The sequence below is a fragment of the Danio rerio genome, chromosome 9 (genome assembly GCF_052040795.2).
Source record: "Danio rerio strain M-AB ecotype USA chromosome 9, GRCz13ab, whole genome shotgun sequence".
In the NCBI taxonomy this organism is placed as follows: Eukaryota; Metazoa; Chordata; class Actinopteri; order Cypriniformes; family Danionidae; genus Danio; species Danio rerio.
Window position 1 is genome coordinate 38,775,044 of NC_141029.1, and position 16,065 is coordinate 38,791,108.

General features: G+C 38.1%; 1 protein-coding gene and 2 long non-coding RNA genes across 8 annotated transcripts; all 3 read right to left on the reverse strand.

The window, feature by feature from the left end:
- Positions 1-2,630: 2,630 nt before the first annotated feature.
- LOC147835360 (uncharacterized) lies at positions 2,631-3,336 on the reverse strand. The gene is made up of 3 exons (XR_015499725.1): positions 2,968-3,336; positions 2,802-2,871; positions 2,631-2,698 (listed from the first exon to the last, which is right to left on the reverse strand). It is a non-coding gene; the product is annotated as an uncharacterized LOC147835360 (long non-coding RNA).
- A 1,081-nt stretch (positions 3,337-4,417) lies between these two features.
- Positions 4,418-6,394, reverse strand: LOC147842420 (uncharacterized). Its single transcript, XR_015499737.1, has 4 exons — positions 6,140-6,394; positions 5,306-6,037; positions 5,140-5,209; positions 4,418-5,036 (listed from the first exon to the last, which is right to left on the reverse strand). It is a non-coding gene; the product is annotated as an uncharacterized LOC147842420 (long non-coding RNA).
- A 1,977-nt stretch (positions 6,395-8,371) lies between these two features.
- LOC101886505 (uncharacterized) lies at positions 8,372-15,359 on the reverse strand. 6 transcript variants are annotated; one of them, XR_015499707.1, is made up of 11 exons: positions 15,300-15,359; positions 13,986-14,102; positions 13,822-13,891; positions 13,679-13,742; positions 13,475-13,601; positions 11,804-11,860; positions 11,593-11,691; positions 11,261-11,359; positions 11,099-11,168; positions 9,813-10,896; positions 8,372-9,428 (listed from the first exon to the last, which is right to left on the reverse strand). XR_015499707.1 is itself a non-coding variant. In XM_087268174.1 (8 exons), exons 5-8 carry the CDS (start codon positions 13,524-13,526, stop codon positions 10,783-10,785), a joined length of 348 nt encoding a protein of 115 aa, XP_087124300.1. In that variant the 5' UTR covers positions 13,527-13,601; positions 13,679-13,742; positions 13,822-13,891; positions 13,986-14,184; positions 15,300-15,359; the 3' UTR covers positions 8,552-10,782. The 6 variants fall into 6 exon arrangements, 3 of the variants coding, with proteins under 3 accessions (XP_087124300.1, XP_087124302.1, XP_087124301.1); XR_015499705.1 differs by lacking the exon at positions 15,300-15,359 and having other exon boundaries at positions 8,552-9,428; positions 13,986-14,252; XR_015499706.1 differs by lacking the exons at positions 11,099-11,168; positions 11,804-11,860; positions 15,300-15,359 and having other exon boundaries at positions 8,552-9,428; positions 13,986-14,274.
- Positions 15,360-16,065: the final 706 nt, after the last annotated feature.

Consider the following 16,065-nt stretch of genomic DNA (forward strand, 5'->3'; position numbering starts at 1 on the left):
AACATAAACAAATAGATACTGTAATAAATATTAAAACTCACCAGATTTTCTTTACAGTTAAATACTGGCAACACTGTAATAAAGCTGTAGCAGTAACTAACTGAAAACTGGTTACTGCACTGTAGTTCTATACTCACACTCACAGCTTAATAAACACTGCATCACATGAATGGGCACACATCAATCTTAATATTAAAGCAAAAACAAAAATAAAGTCAGCAACACCAAGGATCCAAATATAATTTTAATTTATTTACTTAAAAAAGCTCAAGACAGCAAACTTTTCTATTGTCCCTGAAATAAATTCACAACCTGTGACCTGAGGTTTGCGTGTGGATGGCTAACATTATACAGTATCATCTTTTGTGATACCCTGTGAGGATTTCTGTGCAAAGTTAACTGGGGAGATTGGAATTTAGTTATTTTAATGTATATAAAAACGATTTAGTTGCCAGAAAGGCACATTACACTGTCTGCATCTGTACATTTTGGCAAAACCAATCAAGAGGAATCGTCCAATTAATACATATACTTAAATTAAAGTAATGTAAGCTGTGAGGAGATGCTAACTGGCTAACAATGTAGCCTTCAAGTACACAGTTCAAGATAAATACAATATGATTGAATACACAGACATTATTTTAGAAACCCTCAAAAACATTTCAACATATTTAACCATTTACAAATTTACTCATTGTAGATTCTTAATTGAGGCTTAAAATATATGAAACTCTGCATCTGAACTGATAGAGAATGGAGCACACTCAGAGGTAAACAAATCAAACACCTGGCTCCCTTAAAGGGGCAACACCTTAGTGTTTAGAATAAGACAGACAGCCTGTGTATGTGTATGTTAATGTCTAAACATTGTTTTATGCCTTAAGATTAATGCAGCTCTCTATAAATAGCCACATAAAGCAACAGAGAAGAGAGGACAATAGTTATTGAACAGTAATTTACCATTTATTACCTATAATGGCTAAAGTCAATTACTGTCATTTATTCTTTGCACTTCACAATTTCATACAAATCCTACTTGTTTTACAGTAAAATGCTTTTTTCATTTATTACAGCAAAACACTGCATATATATACATATTTTAGGGTTATTTACAGCATAATCTACAGCAAAAGTTAAAAGTGTACAATTTAAATAACATCCACAAAAAAGACATCTAACAATCTAAGCCCACCTCCACCCCCTTCCTTTTGGAAGGACATCTATTTTTCATTCATTCATTCATTCAATCATTTAGGAAATACCTAAACTATAACCATCATTGTCCAGTCATTGCTGAGGTCTGTAATTCCTATTTGTCTCCATATGCTGCACTCCAGTCTGTGACAAACACCTGCTACAAACAAGACATCTAGCTAACTATCTAAGCCCACCTCCACCCCCTTCCTTTTGGAAGGACATCTATTCATGATTCATTCATTCATCCATCCATTCAGGAAATACCTAACCAGACCATCAGTTTGCAGTCACTGCTGAGGTGTGATTGCCATTTCTCCACATGTCCCAGACTAATCTGCAAAAGACAAAAACAAGACTAACAGAGCTCTATATGCTGACTGATCTCCAGCAATAAACAAAGTGTTCTCCAGTGTTCTTCTGATATTCTCCACTAATGCTCTTGTGAGTCTCCTTCTTCTGCCTGATGTGGTTCCATTACAGTACCTACCGTGTAAATTACAGCCACAGACAAGGCATCTATCTGACAATCTATGCCCACCACCACCCTTTTCCTCTTGGAAGAAAATCCATCTACGCCATCCATCTCTTTTTAAAGGATATTTCTGATCATCAGTATCCAGTCATTGTTGAGGTCTGTAATTCCTATTTGTCTCCACGTGCTGCACTCCAGTCTGTAAAAGACAAAGACAGGACTAACAGAGCTCTACATGCTTGATGAGCTCCAGCAATGCACAAGATGTTCTCCAGTGTTCTTCAATTAATCCCCACAAATGCTCTTGTGAGTTTCCTTCTTCTGCCAGTTGTGTGTCCATTACTTGAACAAGAAACACCTGCCACAAACAAGACATCTACCTAACTATTTAAGTCCACCACCACCCCCTTCCTCTTGGATGGACATCTATTCATTCATCCACCCATCCATTCTGAAAATACCTAACCAGATCATCAGTTTGCAGTCACTGCTGAGGTGTGATTCCCATTTCTTCACATGTCTTAGACTAATCTGCAAAAGATAAAAACAAGAATAACAGACCTCTATATGCTGACTGATCTTCAGCAATAAACAAAGTGTTCTCCAGTGTTCTCCAGAAATTCTCCACTGATGCTCTTGTGAGTCTCCTTCTTCTGCCTGTTGTGGTTCCACTACCAATACCTACATTGTAAATTACAGTCACAGACAAGGCATCTATCTAACAATCTATGCCCACCACCACCCCTTCCTCTTGAAAGGACATGCATCCATGCACCCATCCATCTCTTTTTGAAGGATATTCCTGATCATCAGTGTCCAGTCATTGTTGAGGTCTAAAATTCCTATTTGTCTCCATATGCTGCACTCCAGTCTGTAAAAGACAAAGACAGGACTAACAGAGCTCTACATACTTGATGAGCTACAGCAATGCACAGGATGTTCTCCAGTGTTCCTCAAATACAAATAATAAGATGCTCTTGTGAGTTTCCTTCTTTTGTCAGCTGTGTCCATTACTTGAACAAGAAACACCTGCCACAAACAAGACATTTAGCTAACTATCTAAGCTCACCACCTTCCCCTTCCTCTTGGAAGCACATCTATTCATTCATCCACCCATCCATTCAGGTAATACCTAACCAAACCATCAGTTTGTAGTCACTGCTGAAGTGTGATTCCTATTTCTCCACATGCCCCAGAATAATCTGCAAAAGACAAAGCCAGGAATGACATAGCTCTACATGCTGATGATCTCTAGCTATAATCAAAGTGTTCTCCAGTGTTCTTTAGATATTCCTCACCGATGCTCCTGTGATTCTCCTTCTTCTACCTGCTCTGTGTCCATTACCTACAATGTAAATAACAGCCACAGATAAGGCATCTATCTGACAATCTATGCCCACCACGACCCCCTTTCTCTTGAAAGGACATTCATCCATGCACCCATCCTTCTTCCTTTGAAGGATATTCCTGATCATCAGTGTCCAGTCATTGTTGAGGTCTGTAATTCATATTTTTCTCCATATGCTGCACTCCAGTCTGTAAAAGACAAAGATAGGACTAACAGAGCTCTACATGCTTGATTAACTCCAGCAATGCACAAGATGTTCTCTAGTGTTCATCAGATTAATCTCCACCAATGCTTGTGTGAGTTTCCTTCTACTTCATGTGTCCACTACTTGAAAAAAAAAACACCTGCCACAAACAAAGCATCTATGTAACTATCTAAGCCCACCACCTTCCCCTTCCTTTTGGAAGGACATCTATTCATCCATCCTTCCATCCATTCAGGTAATACCTAACCAGACCATCAGTTTGCAGTCACTGCTGAGGTGTGATTCCTATTTCTTCACATGCCCCAGACTAATCTGCAAAAGACAAAGGCAGGACTAACAGAGCTCTACATGCTTGCTGAGCTTTGCTGAGCATTGCACAATATGTTCTCCAGTGTTCTTCAATTAATCTCCACAGATGCTCTTGTGAGTTTCCTTCTTCTGCCAGCTGTGTGTCCATAACTTGAACAAGAAACACCTGCCACAAACGAGACATCTAGCTAACTATTTAAGCCCACTCATCCCCCTTCCTCTCGGAAGGACATCTATTCATTCATCCACCCATCCATTCTGGAAATACCTAACCAGACCATCAGTTTGCAGTCACTGCTAAGGTGCGATTCCCATTTCTCCTAATGTCCCAGACTAATCTGCAAAAGACAAAAACAATACTAACAAAGCTCTACATGCTGACTGATCTCCACCAATAAACAGTGTTCTCCAGTGTTCTTCAGAAATTCTCCACTGATGCTCTTGTGAGTCTTCTTCTTCTGCCTGTTGTAGTTCCATTACCTACAATGTAAATTACAGCCACAGACAAGGCATCTATCTAACAATCTATGCCCACCACCACCCCTTCCTCTTGGAAGAACATCCATCTACGCCATCCATCTCTTTTTAAAGGATATTTCTGATCATCATTGTCCAGTCATTGCTGAGGTCTGTAATTCATATTTGTCTCCATGTGCTGCACTCCAGTCTGTAAAAGACAAAGACAGGACTAACAGAGCTCTACATGCTTGATAAGCTCCAGCAATGCACAAGATGTTCTCCAATGTTCTTCAGATAAATCTCAACAGATGCTCTTGCAAGTATCCTTGTTCTGCCAACAGTGTGTCTATTACTTGAACAAGAAACACCTACCACAAACAATACATTTATCTGACTAAGCCCACCACCACCCCCTTCCTCATGGAAGGACATCTATTTATCATTTATTCATCCATCCACCCATCCATTCTGGAAATACCTAACCAGATCATCAGTTTGCAGTCACTGCTGAGGTGTGATTCCCATTTCTTCACATGTCCTAGACTAATCTGCAAAAGATAAAAACAAGAATAACAGACCTCTATATGCTGACTGATCTTCAGCAATAAACAAAGTGTTCTCCAGTGTTCTCCAGAAATTCTCCACTGATGCTCTTGTGAGTCTCCTTCTTCTGCCTGTTGTGGTTCCACTACCAATACCTACATTGTAAATTACAGTCACAGACAAGGCATCTATCTAACAATCTATGCCCACCACCACCCCTTCCTCTTGAAAGGACATGCATCCATGCGCCCATCCATCTCTTTTTGAAGGATATTCCTGATCATCAGTGTCCAGTCATTGTTGAGGTCTAAAATTCCTATTTGTCTCCATATGCTGCACTCCAGTCTGTAAAAGACAAAGACAGGACTAACAGAGCTCTACATACTTGATGAGCTACAGCAATGCACAGGATGTTCTCCAGTGTTCCTCAAATACAAATAATAAGATGCTCTTGTGAGTTTCCTTCTTCTGTCAGCTGTGTCCATTACTTGAACAAGAAACACCTGCCACAAACAAGACATTTAGCTAACTATCTAAGCTCACCACCTTCCCCTTCCTCTTGGAAGCACATCTATTCATTCATCCACCCATCCATTCAGGTAATACCTAACCAAACCATCAGTTTGTAGTCACTGCTGAAGTGTGATTCCTATTTCTCCACATGCCCCAGAATAATCTGCAAAAGACAAAGCCAGGAATGACATAGCTCTACATGCTGATGATCTCTAGCTATAATCAAAGTGTTCTCCAGTGTTCTTTAGATATTCCTCACCGATGCTCCTGTGAGTCTCCTTCTTCTACCTGCTCTGTGTCCATTACCTACAATGTAAATAACAGCCACAGATAAGGCATCTATCTGACAATCTATGCCCACCACGACCCCCTTTCTCTTGAAAGGACATTCATCCATGCACCCATCCTTCTTCCTTTGAAGGATATTCCTGATCATCAGTGTCCAGTCATTGTTGAGGTCTGTAATTCATATTTTTCTCCATATGCTGCACTCCAGTCTGTAAAAGACAAAGACAGGACTAACAGAGCTCTACATGCTTGATGAACTCCAGCAATGCACAAGATGTTCTCTAGTGTTCTTCAGATTAATCTCCACCAATGCTTGTGTGAGTTTCCTTCTACTTCATGTGTCCACTACTTGAAAAAAAAAAAACACCTGCCACAAATAAAGCATCTATGTAACTATCTAAGCCCACCACCTTCCCCTTCCTTTTGGAAGGACATCTATTCATCCATCCTTCCATCCATTCAGGTAATACCTAACCAGACCATCAGTTTGCAGTCACTGCTGAGGTGTGATTCCTATTTCTTCACATGCCCCAGACTAATCTGCAAAAGACAAAGGCAGGACTAACAGAGCTCTACATGCTTGCTGAGCTTTGCTGAGCATTGCACAATATGTTCTCCAGTGTTCTTCAATTAATCTCCACAGATGCTCTTGTGAGTTTCCTTCTTCTGCCAGCTGTGTGTCCATAACTTGAACAAGAAACACCTGCCACAAACAAGACATCTAGCTAACTATTTAAGCCCACTCATCCCCCTTCCTCTCGGAAGGACATCTATTCATTCATCCACCCATCCATTCTGGAAATACCTAACCAGACCATCAGTTTGCAGTCACTGCTAAGGTGTGATTCCCATTTCTCCTCATGTCCCAGACTAATCTGCAAAAGACAAAAACAATACTAACAAAGCTCTATATGCTGACTGATCTCCACCAATAAACAGTGTTCTTCAGAAATTCTCCACTGGTGCTCTTGTGAGTCTCCTTCTTCTGCCTGTTGTAGTTCCATTACCTACAATGTAAATTACAGCCACAGACAAGGCATCTATCTAACAATCTATGCCCACCACCACCCCTTCCTCTTGGAAGAACATCCATCTACGCCATCCATCTCTTTTTAAAGGATATTTCTGATCATCATTGTCCAGTCATTGCTGAGGTCTGTAATTCATATTTGTCTCCATGTGCTGCACTCCAGTCTGTAAAAGACAAAGACAGGACTAACAGAGCTCTACATGCTTGATAAGCTCCAGCAATGCACAATATGTTCTCCAGTGTTCTTAAGATTATGTTCCAGCAATGCTCTTGTGAGTTTCCTTTTTCTGCCAGCTGTGTGTGCATTACTTGAAAAAGAAACACCTGCAACAAACAAGACATCTACCTAACTATTTTAGCCCACCGCCACCCCTTTCCTCTTGGAATAACATCTATTCATTCATCCACCCATCCATTCAGGAAATACCCAACCATACCATCAGTTTGCGGTCACTGCTGAGGTGTGATTCCCATTTCTCCATTAGTCCCAGACTAATCTGCAAAAGACAAAGACAGGAGTGACAGAGCTCTACATGCTGACTGATCTCCAGCAATAAACAAAGTGTTCTCCAGTCTTCTTCAGATAAATCTCCACCGATGCTCTTGTGAGTCTCCTTCTTCTGCATGTTGTGTGTGAATTATCTGAAAAAGAAACATCTGCCACAAACAAGACATCTAGCTAACTATCTAAGTCCACCACCACCCTCTTCCTCTCGGAAGGACATCTATTCATTCATTCACTCATCCATTTTGGAAATACCTAACCAGACCATCAGTTTGCAGTCACTGCTGAGGTGTGATTCCCATTTCTTCTCATGTCCCAGACTAATCTGCAAAAGACAAAAACAAGACTAACAGAGCCTCTATATGCTGACTGATCTCCAGCAATAAACAGTGTTCTCCAGTGTTCTTCAGATATTCTCCACTGATGCTCTTGTGAGTCTCCTTCTTCTGCCTGTTGTGGTTCCATTACCTACAATGTAAATTACAGCCACAGACAAGGCATTTATCTAACAATCTATGCCCACCACCACCCCTTCCTCTTGAAAGGGCATCCATCCATGCACCCATCCATCTCTTTTTGAAGGATATTCCTGATCATCAGTATCCAGTCATTGTTGAGGTCTAAAATTCCTATTTGTCTCCACATGCTGCACTCCAGTCTGTAAAAGACAAAGACAGGACTAACAGAGCTCTACATACTTGCTGAGCTCCAGCAATGCACAAGATGTTCTCCAGTGTTCCTCAATGAATCCCCACAGATGCTCTTGTGATTGTCCTTGTTCTGCCAACAGTGTGTCCATTACTTGAACAAGAAATACCTGCCACAAACAAGACATTTATCTGACTATCTAAGCCCACCTCCACCCCCTTCCTCTTGGAAGGACATCTATTTATCATTCATTCATCCATCCATCTATCCATTCAGGAAATACCGTACCAGACCATCAGTTTGCAGTCACTGCTGAGGTGTGATTCCCATTTCTCCACATATCCCAGACTAATCTGCAAAAGACAAAGACAGGACTGACAGAGCTCTACATGCTGACTGATCTCCAGCAATAAACACAGTGCTCTCCAGTGTTCTTCAGATAAATGTCCACCGATGCTTTTATGAGTCTCCTTCTTCTGCATGTTGTGTGTGCATTATCTGAAAAAGAAACATCTGCCGCAGACAAGACACCTACCTGACTATCTAAAGCCAGGCTCAGACTACAGAAGTTTTAGCCCAATTTATTTTCACCTTCCGTAAATTAGAGATAAAATCATGTTGAGGACTTTGATTGGTTTCGATTCTCAGCGCAGATTATCTGTTATTATCGTTAAATAAAATCTTTTGATCTTGAACACAAATCAGAGCCTCCCTGATCAAAGCAAACATGTTTGACATGCAGGATTTTAAGGCTTGCGGGCTTATAACAGCTGTTCCAATCTATTCCGTATTGACAAAGTCATGAGCTAGGGAGAATTGTGTTGTTTTCAATAAATAAATAAATAAATAAAAATAAAATAAAATTTATTGAATATGCTTGAATTATCCTTTGTTATTAGCCAGATTTAACATTATTATTATACTGGTGTGCAGATATTTATGACACGTGTAGCCGGGTACTAAAACGCTGCCAGTTATCTCCATATCCAAAATGATTAAACATATTAAATTGTTTTTAGAATTTTTTTTTTTTTCTGTGATGAGGATAGAATTAGTTTAATAGCCTAAAAAAATTATTAGGACTACGACTATATAGCCTAGTCCCATAAACTAAGAAAGAGTAGGCTAAATCTATAAGATAATTTTTCAAGTTATGAGAATATTTAGACAGAGACCGATAACTGAAAATCAGGGATTATTAATTATAAAATTTTTCTACACTACTGAGCTTATTAAATGTGCAACAGGTACAATTTCGCTTTTAAATAGACTATAGCAATCTAATAGGCTAGGTTATTGCCAGTCACAGCACAGACATCGCAGCAAGACGGAGAGATTAAAATTATTGTTATAAATATTAATATTATAGGACATTTGTTTAGACATATTGTGCAAATGAACAAGCAACATATTTTCATTCTACAGTCCACTGCCTGCATGTCATACCCTGAGAAACATCCAAAATGTCTATTATTATTAGCTGTATATTAAACACATTTATGAAACGAATGTTTGTGTGTGTGAGAGTGAGAGAGAATTTAGCAGATACTTGCAGCTCACCTTGTGTGTATTTATTTATTTTTATAGGCTAACTGCATGAACAGCTATGCAAACTGAGACGTAATGTAGCCTATTTTGAGCGCAGGTTATTGTTTTCCTAAAGTAGCAATTGGTCAAATATTACAAAAATAAAAATAATAAGTAATAAAAAAGTGAGTTATTCACGTTTGTGGCTGTGACAATGGCCTCCAAGCATCCCTAAAGAAAGAGCTGGGGAGAATCACATCAGTTTTAATAAATAAATAAATATAGGTTAATTTATAATATTTTCCAGAGATGGGTTGCAGCTGGAAGGGCATCCTGTGTAAAAACTTGCTGGATAAGTTGGCGGTTCATTCCGCTGTGGCGACCCTGGATTAATAAAGGGACTAAGCCCACAAGAAAATGAATGAATGAATAAATAATTTATAATAGGTTACGCGGTGGTGCAGTAGGTAGTGCTGTCGCCTCACAGCAAGAAGGTTGCTGGTTTGAGCCTCGGTTGGGTCAGTTGGCATTTCTGTGTGGAGTTTGCATGTTCGCCCCATGTTTGCGTGAGTTTCCTCCGAGTGCTCCAGTTTCCCCCACAGTCTAAAGACATGCGGTTCAGGTGAATTGGATAAGCTACAATTGTCTGTATGTGTGTGAATGAGACTGTATGAGTGTTTCCCAGTGATGGGTTGCAGCTGGAAGGGAATCTACTGCGTAAAAAAAACATGTGCCGGATAAGTTGGCGGTTCATTCCGCTGTGGCAACCCCAGATTAATAAAGGTACTAAGCCGACAAGAAAAGAAAATGAATGAATGAATGTATAATTTATAATAAGCTTAAATTATCGTTTTTCATTAGCCACTAACCTTATTCTGTATGTGCGAATATTTATGATTGTGATGTGTAGCTAGGTCTACTACTTTGCAGTTATCTCTAAAAAACATAATGATTAAACATTATAATGTGCTTTAGGAAATTAAAAATACATATTTTCTCTGAGGGCTTTGTATAGGATAGGGGATAGAATAGTATGCACTGTATAAAAAACCATTAGGCCTGCATCTAGTCCTGTAAACCTATATGCTATGACAGTTTTTTTTTTCAGAGAGAGATAACTGCAGACCATATTTTACATTTCTTTCAGTGAATTATTATATGTTTTACACTATATAGACAGTGCAACAAGTAACATTTTTGCTTTTGAACTAGAAAGCACAGCACATCACGGCATGATGGACAGATTATAAGCCAATTATTATTATTATTATTATTAGATATTCGCTTGGACATATTTCTTATTGGTCACCATTTGTTTAATTTAAAACCACCAATAACAGCTACACAAATAGAAACCTAATATATTTTGAGTGCATAATAGTCGGTAGTGGCAGTTGGTCTAATATTAGTATAATAATAAATGATATTTTTTCGTGAAGAGAGTGATGTGTTTTATCGGTCACTATAATCTTAATCCGCTTGTTAAGTATGACGTCAAGCAAAGCCGCTTCCGGGTCCAAGCGCTATATCAAACTGTATGGGGAGACTCATCAAATGGTAATAATAAATGTTTACAAAGCGATGTAATACTTTCAGTATTACAGTTTAAATATCTTGTAGTGTGCGCACGTTTAAGATTTTAGGTAGGCTAATTCACCTAAGATTCTCCTCATATGTGTGTTGCAACCAGATTTCATTATTGGTTAGGACTTTAAAACTCCTGTAGTCTGAGCCTGGCTCAAGCCCACCACCACCCCCTTCCTCTTGAAAGGACATCTATCATCGATAGGTGATACCTGACCATCAAAGTCTTATCATTGTTGAGGTGATTCCCTAGTTTCTCCACTCCACTCTGTAAAAGACAAAAACAACATCAATAGAGCTTTACCTGCTTGTTTAATACTAACTATCCATCTATCTGTCTGTCCGTCCATCCATCCATCCATCTATCTCAAGGAAAACCTGACCATCACTTACTTCATAAAAATTTAAATTAAAGATTTTAAATGTTTTATAAAATTAATTTGGTTTAACTTAAAAATTGAAGGCTGTACCTAAATTGTTATGATGTACTTGTCATTACTGAGGTGTGTTTCCCTGTTTCTCCACATGCTCCATACTAGTCTGCCGAAGACAAGTATATCCAATCTTTAACTAATCTTAATACATTTTTCTGAAAGCTAACTCCATTGTTCGATCTGTTTTAGCAGTTCTACCTGCTTCCTGAGCTTCAGGTCTTCAAGTACATCTCCACCGTTTCCCTTATGAGTCTCCTTCCTTTGCCTGCTCTCTCTCATTACCTGAAAAAGAAAAACCTGACACAGACAAAGCCTAATTACTATCTATACCAACCACCACTCCATCTTGAAAGGACTTCCATTCATCCACCCCTCCATCTGATTTTTTTAAAATAAAATTTATAGAATACAATAATATTTCAGTATGAATGCACTGCTTACACTATTATACTACAAAATGGTGTAAAATAGTGCATAAGAATGCAATTTGGGACACACCTCCTGTATAGACAGCACTGACAGAGCCCTACCTGCTGTCCTCCAGCATTTTTTAAATCAATGTCCACTGATGCTCTTGTGAGTCTCCATCTTCTGCCTGCTCTCTCTCCATTACCTGAAAAAGAAAAAAACTGACACAGACAAGGCCTAATTAACTATCTATACCAACCACCACTCCTTCATCTTGGAAGGACGTCCATTGATGCACCCGTCCCACTAATTTAAAAAAAAATAAATTCCTACAATGCAGTCATTGCTGAGGTGTGTGATTGCTTTTTTTCTCCATGTGGTTAAGCCAATCTGCAAAATACAATAGAAAGATTTCAAGTCATTAATTAATCTTAATACCATTCTTTGATACCATTCTTCTATCTCCCTATACTCCCAAACTCCCTATACACTATCAGAGTTGATTCTTAGATATCATTTACTTACGTCTCCTGTGATAGTGTGACAGCACTAAAAAAAACTTTAACAGTTGTCCACAGATGGTCCTTGTGAGTCTTCCTCTTCTGCCTGCACTTTCTCCCATTACATGAAAAAGGAAAACCTGATACAGACAAGGCCTAATTAGCTATCTATATCAACCACTACTCCTTCATCTTGGAAGCACATCCATCCATTTATCCACCCGTCCATCTGATTTTTTTTGTATAAATTCCTGACCATCCAGTGGTTGCTGAGGTGTGTGATTCCTTTTTTTCTCCATGTGGTCCAGCCGATTTTCAAAATACAATAGAAAGATTTCAAGTCATTATTAATCATAATAGCATTCTTTGGAATCAACCCTTGTCTCCAGTCTGGTTCTGTAGTTACATTAACAAATAATGTTTCGCAGCTATACATAAATACTCTACAAGATGACAATTTATAAACTTAGAATGGTTGAATGTGTTACAATAATTAGTAAAACTGTCAGTAAAACAAATAACAATCAAAAGCTACAAATGTTAAACAGGTCGACAGCACAAATTACAAATAAATAATACAACAGCCAGACAATCTATCCTACAATAGACGTGCAGTAATATTCAATGTGTTAAAGCTGATAGCATACAAATACATTATAACAGATCAATTTATCTGACAATATAACAAATAACAATCTGCAAATGTTAAATTAGATAGCGATATACAAACGAAGCATACAAAAAATATTTCATCTATCTCTGTCTATCTGAAGTAAATACTACAGTAACCATCACTTACTGTCACTGTAAAGCTATGTTCACACTTGACTTTTCTCTCTATAGACTTCCATACATACGCACGCGAATGCGTCAGACCAGAAACGCAGGGTCATGCATTAGTTTTCGCAGTTTGCTGCAGTTCAAAGTTCAAACTTGGTGAACTCCGACCGGCGAAATCGCGTCACTTGACTGCGTGAGACCAATCGAGGAACAAAACATGACCTCTCTGGACAGAAATTTAAAACATGGAGCAATCGTTCGCATTTTTTAATGTCTAATAATCTTGTTTAAACCCGCCCCTTTTTGCAGCGCCCAGAATTTCGCACACACAAACTCTAGTGCAGGGGTGCTCAACCCTGTTCCTGGAGATCTACCTTTCTACAAAGTTCAGCTCCAACCCTGAGCAAACACACCTGAACCAATTAATTAGGACCTGAACAGCTCTTGATAATTACAGGCAGGTGTGTTTGATAAGGGTTGCAACTGAAATCTGCAGGAAGGTAGATCTCCAGGAACAGGATTGAGCATCCCTGCTCTAGTGTGACCGCAGCTTTAGACCAGTTTCTTCACCCAATAAAGCACCACAAGCACCCTCACCTGAGTCTAATTAGACACACACCTGACAACCATCATCATCATCATTATCACAGCACTATAAAGACTCACTCACATTCACTCAGTGTTCGGCCTCGTCGCTTGTACAGAAAGAACTGAACTCACTTACCATCAGTGTTGATTCTTAGATATCGGTTATTTGCGTCTCCTGTGATCTCCATTGTCTCTCCTAGTGTGGTGTCTCTTGGTTGCTCATCTGGCCTTTGGTATCTGTGGTATCGTCTCCAGTCTCCAAGCTTACACAGTCAAATATCCAGTTTATTTTCATGGACTATTATCATCTGCATCAATATACTCACCTGCTCATACTCACCTGCCATCCTGTACATAAACATTGTTTATATTGTTCACCTGAATGCCGTCCCTTCTGTCACACTCTGTAAAAGAATTTAAATATGTCATTTTTAAATGTTTTATAAAGTTCATTTGATTCAACTTAAAACTGTAAGGCTATACCTAAATTATTATGATGAACTTGTCATTACTGAGGTGTGTTTCCCTGTTTCTCCACATGCTCAATGCCAGTCTGCCAAAGAGAAAGATATCAAGTCTTTAATCTTGATACATTTTTTTTTTTTTGGAAACTAACTCCATTGTTCAGTCTGTTCAAGCAGTTCTACCTGCTTCCTGAGCTCAAGGTCTTATAGTATATCTCTACTGTTCCCCCTGTAAGTCCCCTTCTTCTGCTCCACTCCAACCTGCAAAAGACAAAAACAACACCAACGGAACAAAACCTGCTGTTCTCCAGCATTTTTGTCCACCGATGCTCTTGTGAGTCTCCCTCTTCTGCCTGCTCTCCATTAGCTGAAAAAGAAAAACCTAACACAGACAAGGCCTAACTAATACCAGTGGTTCTCAAAGTGTGGTAATGTTACTCGAGCTCCCTTCTAGTGGTATGTGGAGGAACCACTGAATAATTGTAAAATATATATATATATATATATATATATATATATATATATATATATATATATATATATATATATATATATATATATATATATATATATATATACACCCTTTATTTAAACTGTGGAGTTTGCGTAAACTGTACACCTGACCACGACTTTGAGGCAGACTTGGGTAAGGTTCGCAGATGCTCCATCTGTGCACACACAGAGACTAACTTTAATTTCTTTGTTTCTCCAAGCATGGCAAATTTGCTTGAGAGTTTGTCTATGAATCTATGTTCTGTGCCCCAAGCCATTTGAATCTGAGGGAACAAACTTAATCGAAAGCCACGCAACAAAAATTACAAATCAATAATACACATTCAGATTCATTTAAATCTGAGGTAACAAACTTAATCGAAAGCCACACGGCATAAATTACAAATAAGAAATACAACAGCCAGACAATCTATCTGGCAATACATGTACAGTGATATTCAATGTGTTAAAGCTGACAGCATAGCCTACAAGTAAATTATAACAGATCAATTTATCTGATGATCCTTAACAAATATCAATCTGCAAATGTTAAACAAGATAATTAGCAATATACAAATGAAGCATAAAAACAAACAAAATATTGTATTGGTCTACCAACCTGACAACATGACAAATGGCATTCTACAATTATAAATAGGCTACTAAAGAAGATAACAGAATATAAAACTAGAAAAAAAAAAAAAATATATATATATATATATATATATATATATATATATATATATATATATATATATATATATATATATATATATATATTTAAAATCCTAAAATTTACAAGTCAACAATCTAGCCATCTCTAATTACAACATGCACTGCTATATGCAGTCTAAGCGAAAAAAGACGTGGAAAAACAAATATAAGACGATCTGAAACGATATGACGGAGACAAATAATAAATCCTTTGTGTCCTTCACCAAAAGTATGTTGAAACAATCAAATATAATAACCTAAAATTATACTTTTAGAAAGATCTTTACATACCGCTAATGTCAGCGACGGTCAGACACCTAATGCAGATCACACTAGTTTCTCAACGTCATCGACGGTTTTTCGAACACATTCTTTTTTTAGAACGCCACTCACTATGGAAACGTCAACGCGGCCGCCATCTTAATCCGGTCATCAGTGCGCTACAAACAGACGCAAGTGAACAGAAGAGCTGCTGTTTTCTCGGATATAAAATACTTATATTTATTGACTGATTATAATTTTATGGTGTGAAAAAAACTCCATTTACCTGGAAGTAAGAAAGCTCAAACGTGTTATAGTATAAAGAGAGATGTATTATCAATAAAAGTATCTCCTTTATCAAAAATAGTGCTGGAATCTTCTTTTATCTTGCAGTTTTAGGAAAAACAGTTAAAAGTAATGAGTACAAATTATTAAACAGAACAGAAATTGGGGTGGGGGGGGAACAGGGGCGCTAATAATTCAGGGGGGCAAATGATTCTGACTTCAACTGTATAATGTGTGTGTGTGTGTGTGTGTGTGTGTGTGTGTGTGTGTGTGTGTGTGTGTGTGTGTGTGTGTGTGTATTTCAGGGGGCTAATAATACTGACTTTAACTGTATATTAACCCCCTGAATTATTAGCCTCCCTGTTTATTTTTTTCGCCAATTTCTGTTTAACAGAGAGAAGATTTTTTTTAACACATTTCTAAACATAATAGTTTTAATAACTCATTTCTAATAGCTGATTTATTTTATCTTTATCATGATGACAGAAAAATATTTGACTAGATATTTTTC

Bases quoted from the DNA above. Each gene is read 5' to 3' on its own strand.
- LOC101886505 (XM_087268174.1), bottom strand. From the start codon at position 13,526: ATGGAGATCACAGGAGACGCAAATAACCGATATCTAAGAATCAACACT. The intron at 11,676-13,474 runs GTAAGTGAGTTC...TTTCTTTTTCAG, and splicing joins TCTAAGAATCAACACTGATG to GTAATGGAGAGAGAGCAGGC. The intron at 10,897-11,260 runs GTAGAACTGCTA...TGTCTTTTACAG, and splicing joins ACCTGAAGCTCAGGAAGCAG to AGTGGAGTGGAGAAACTAGG.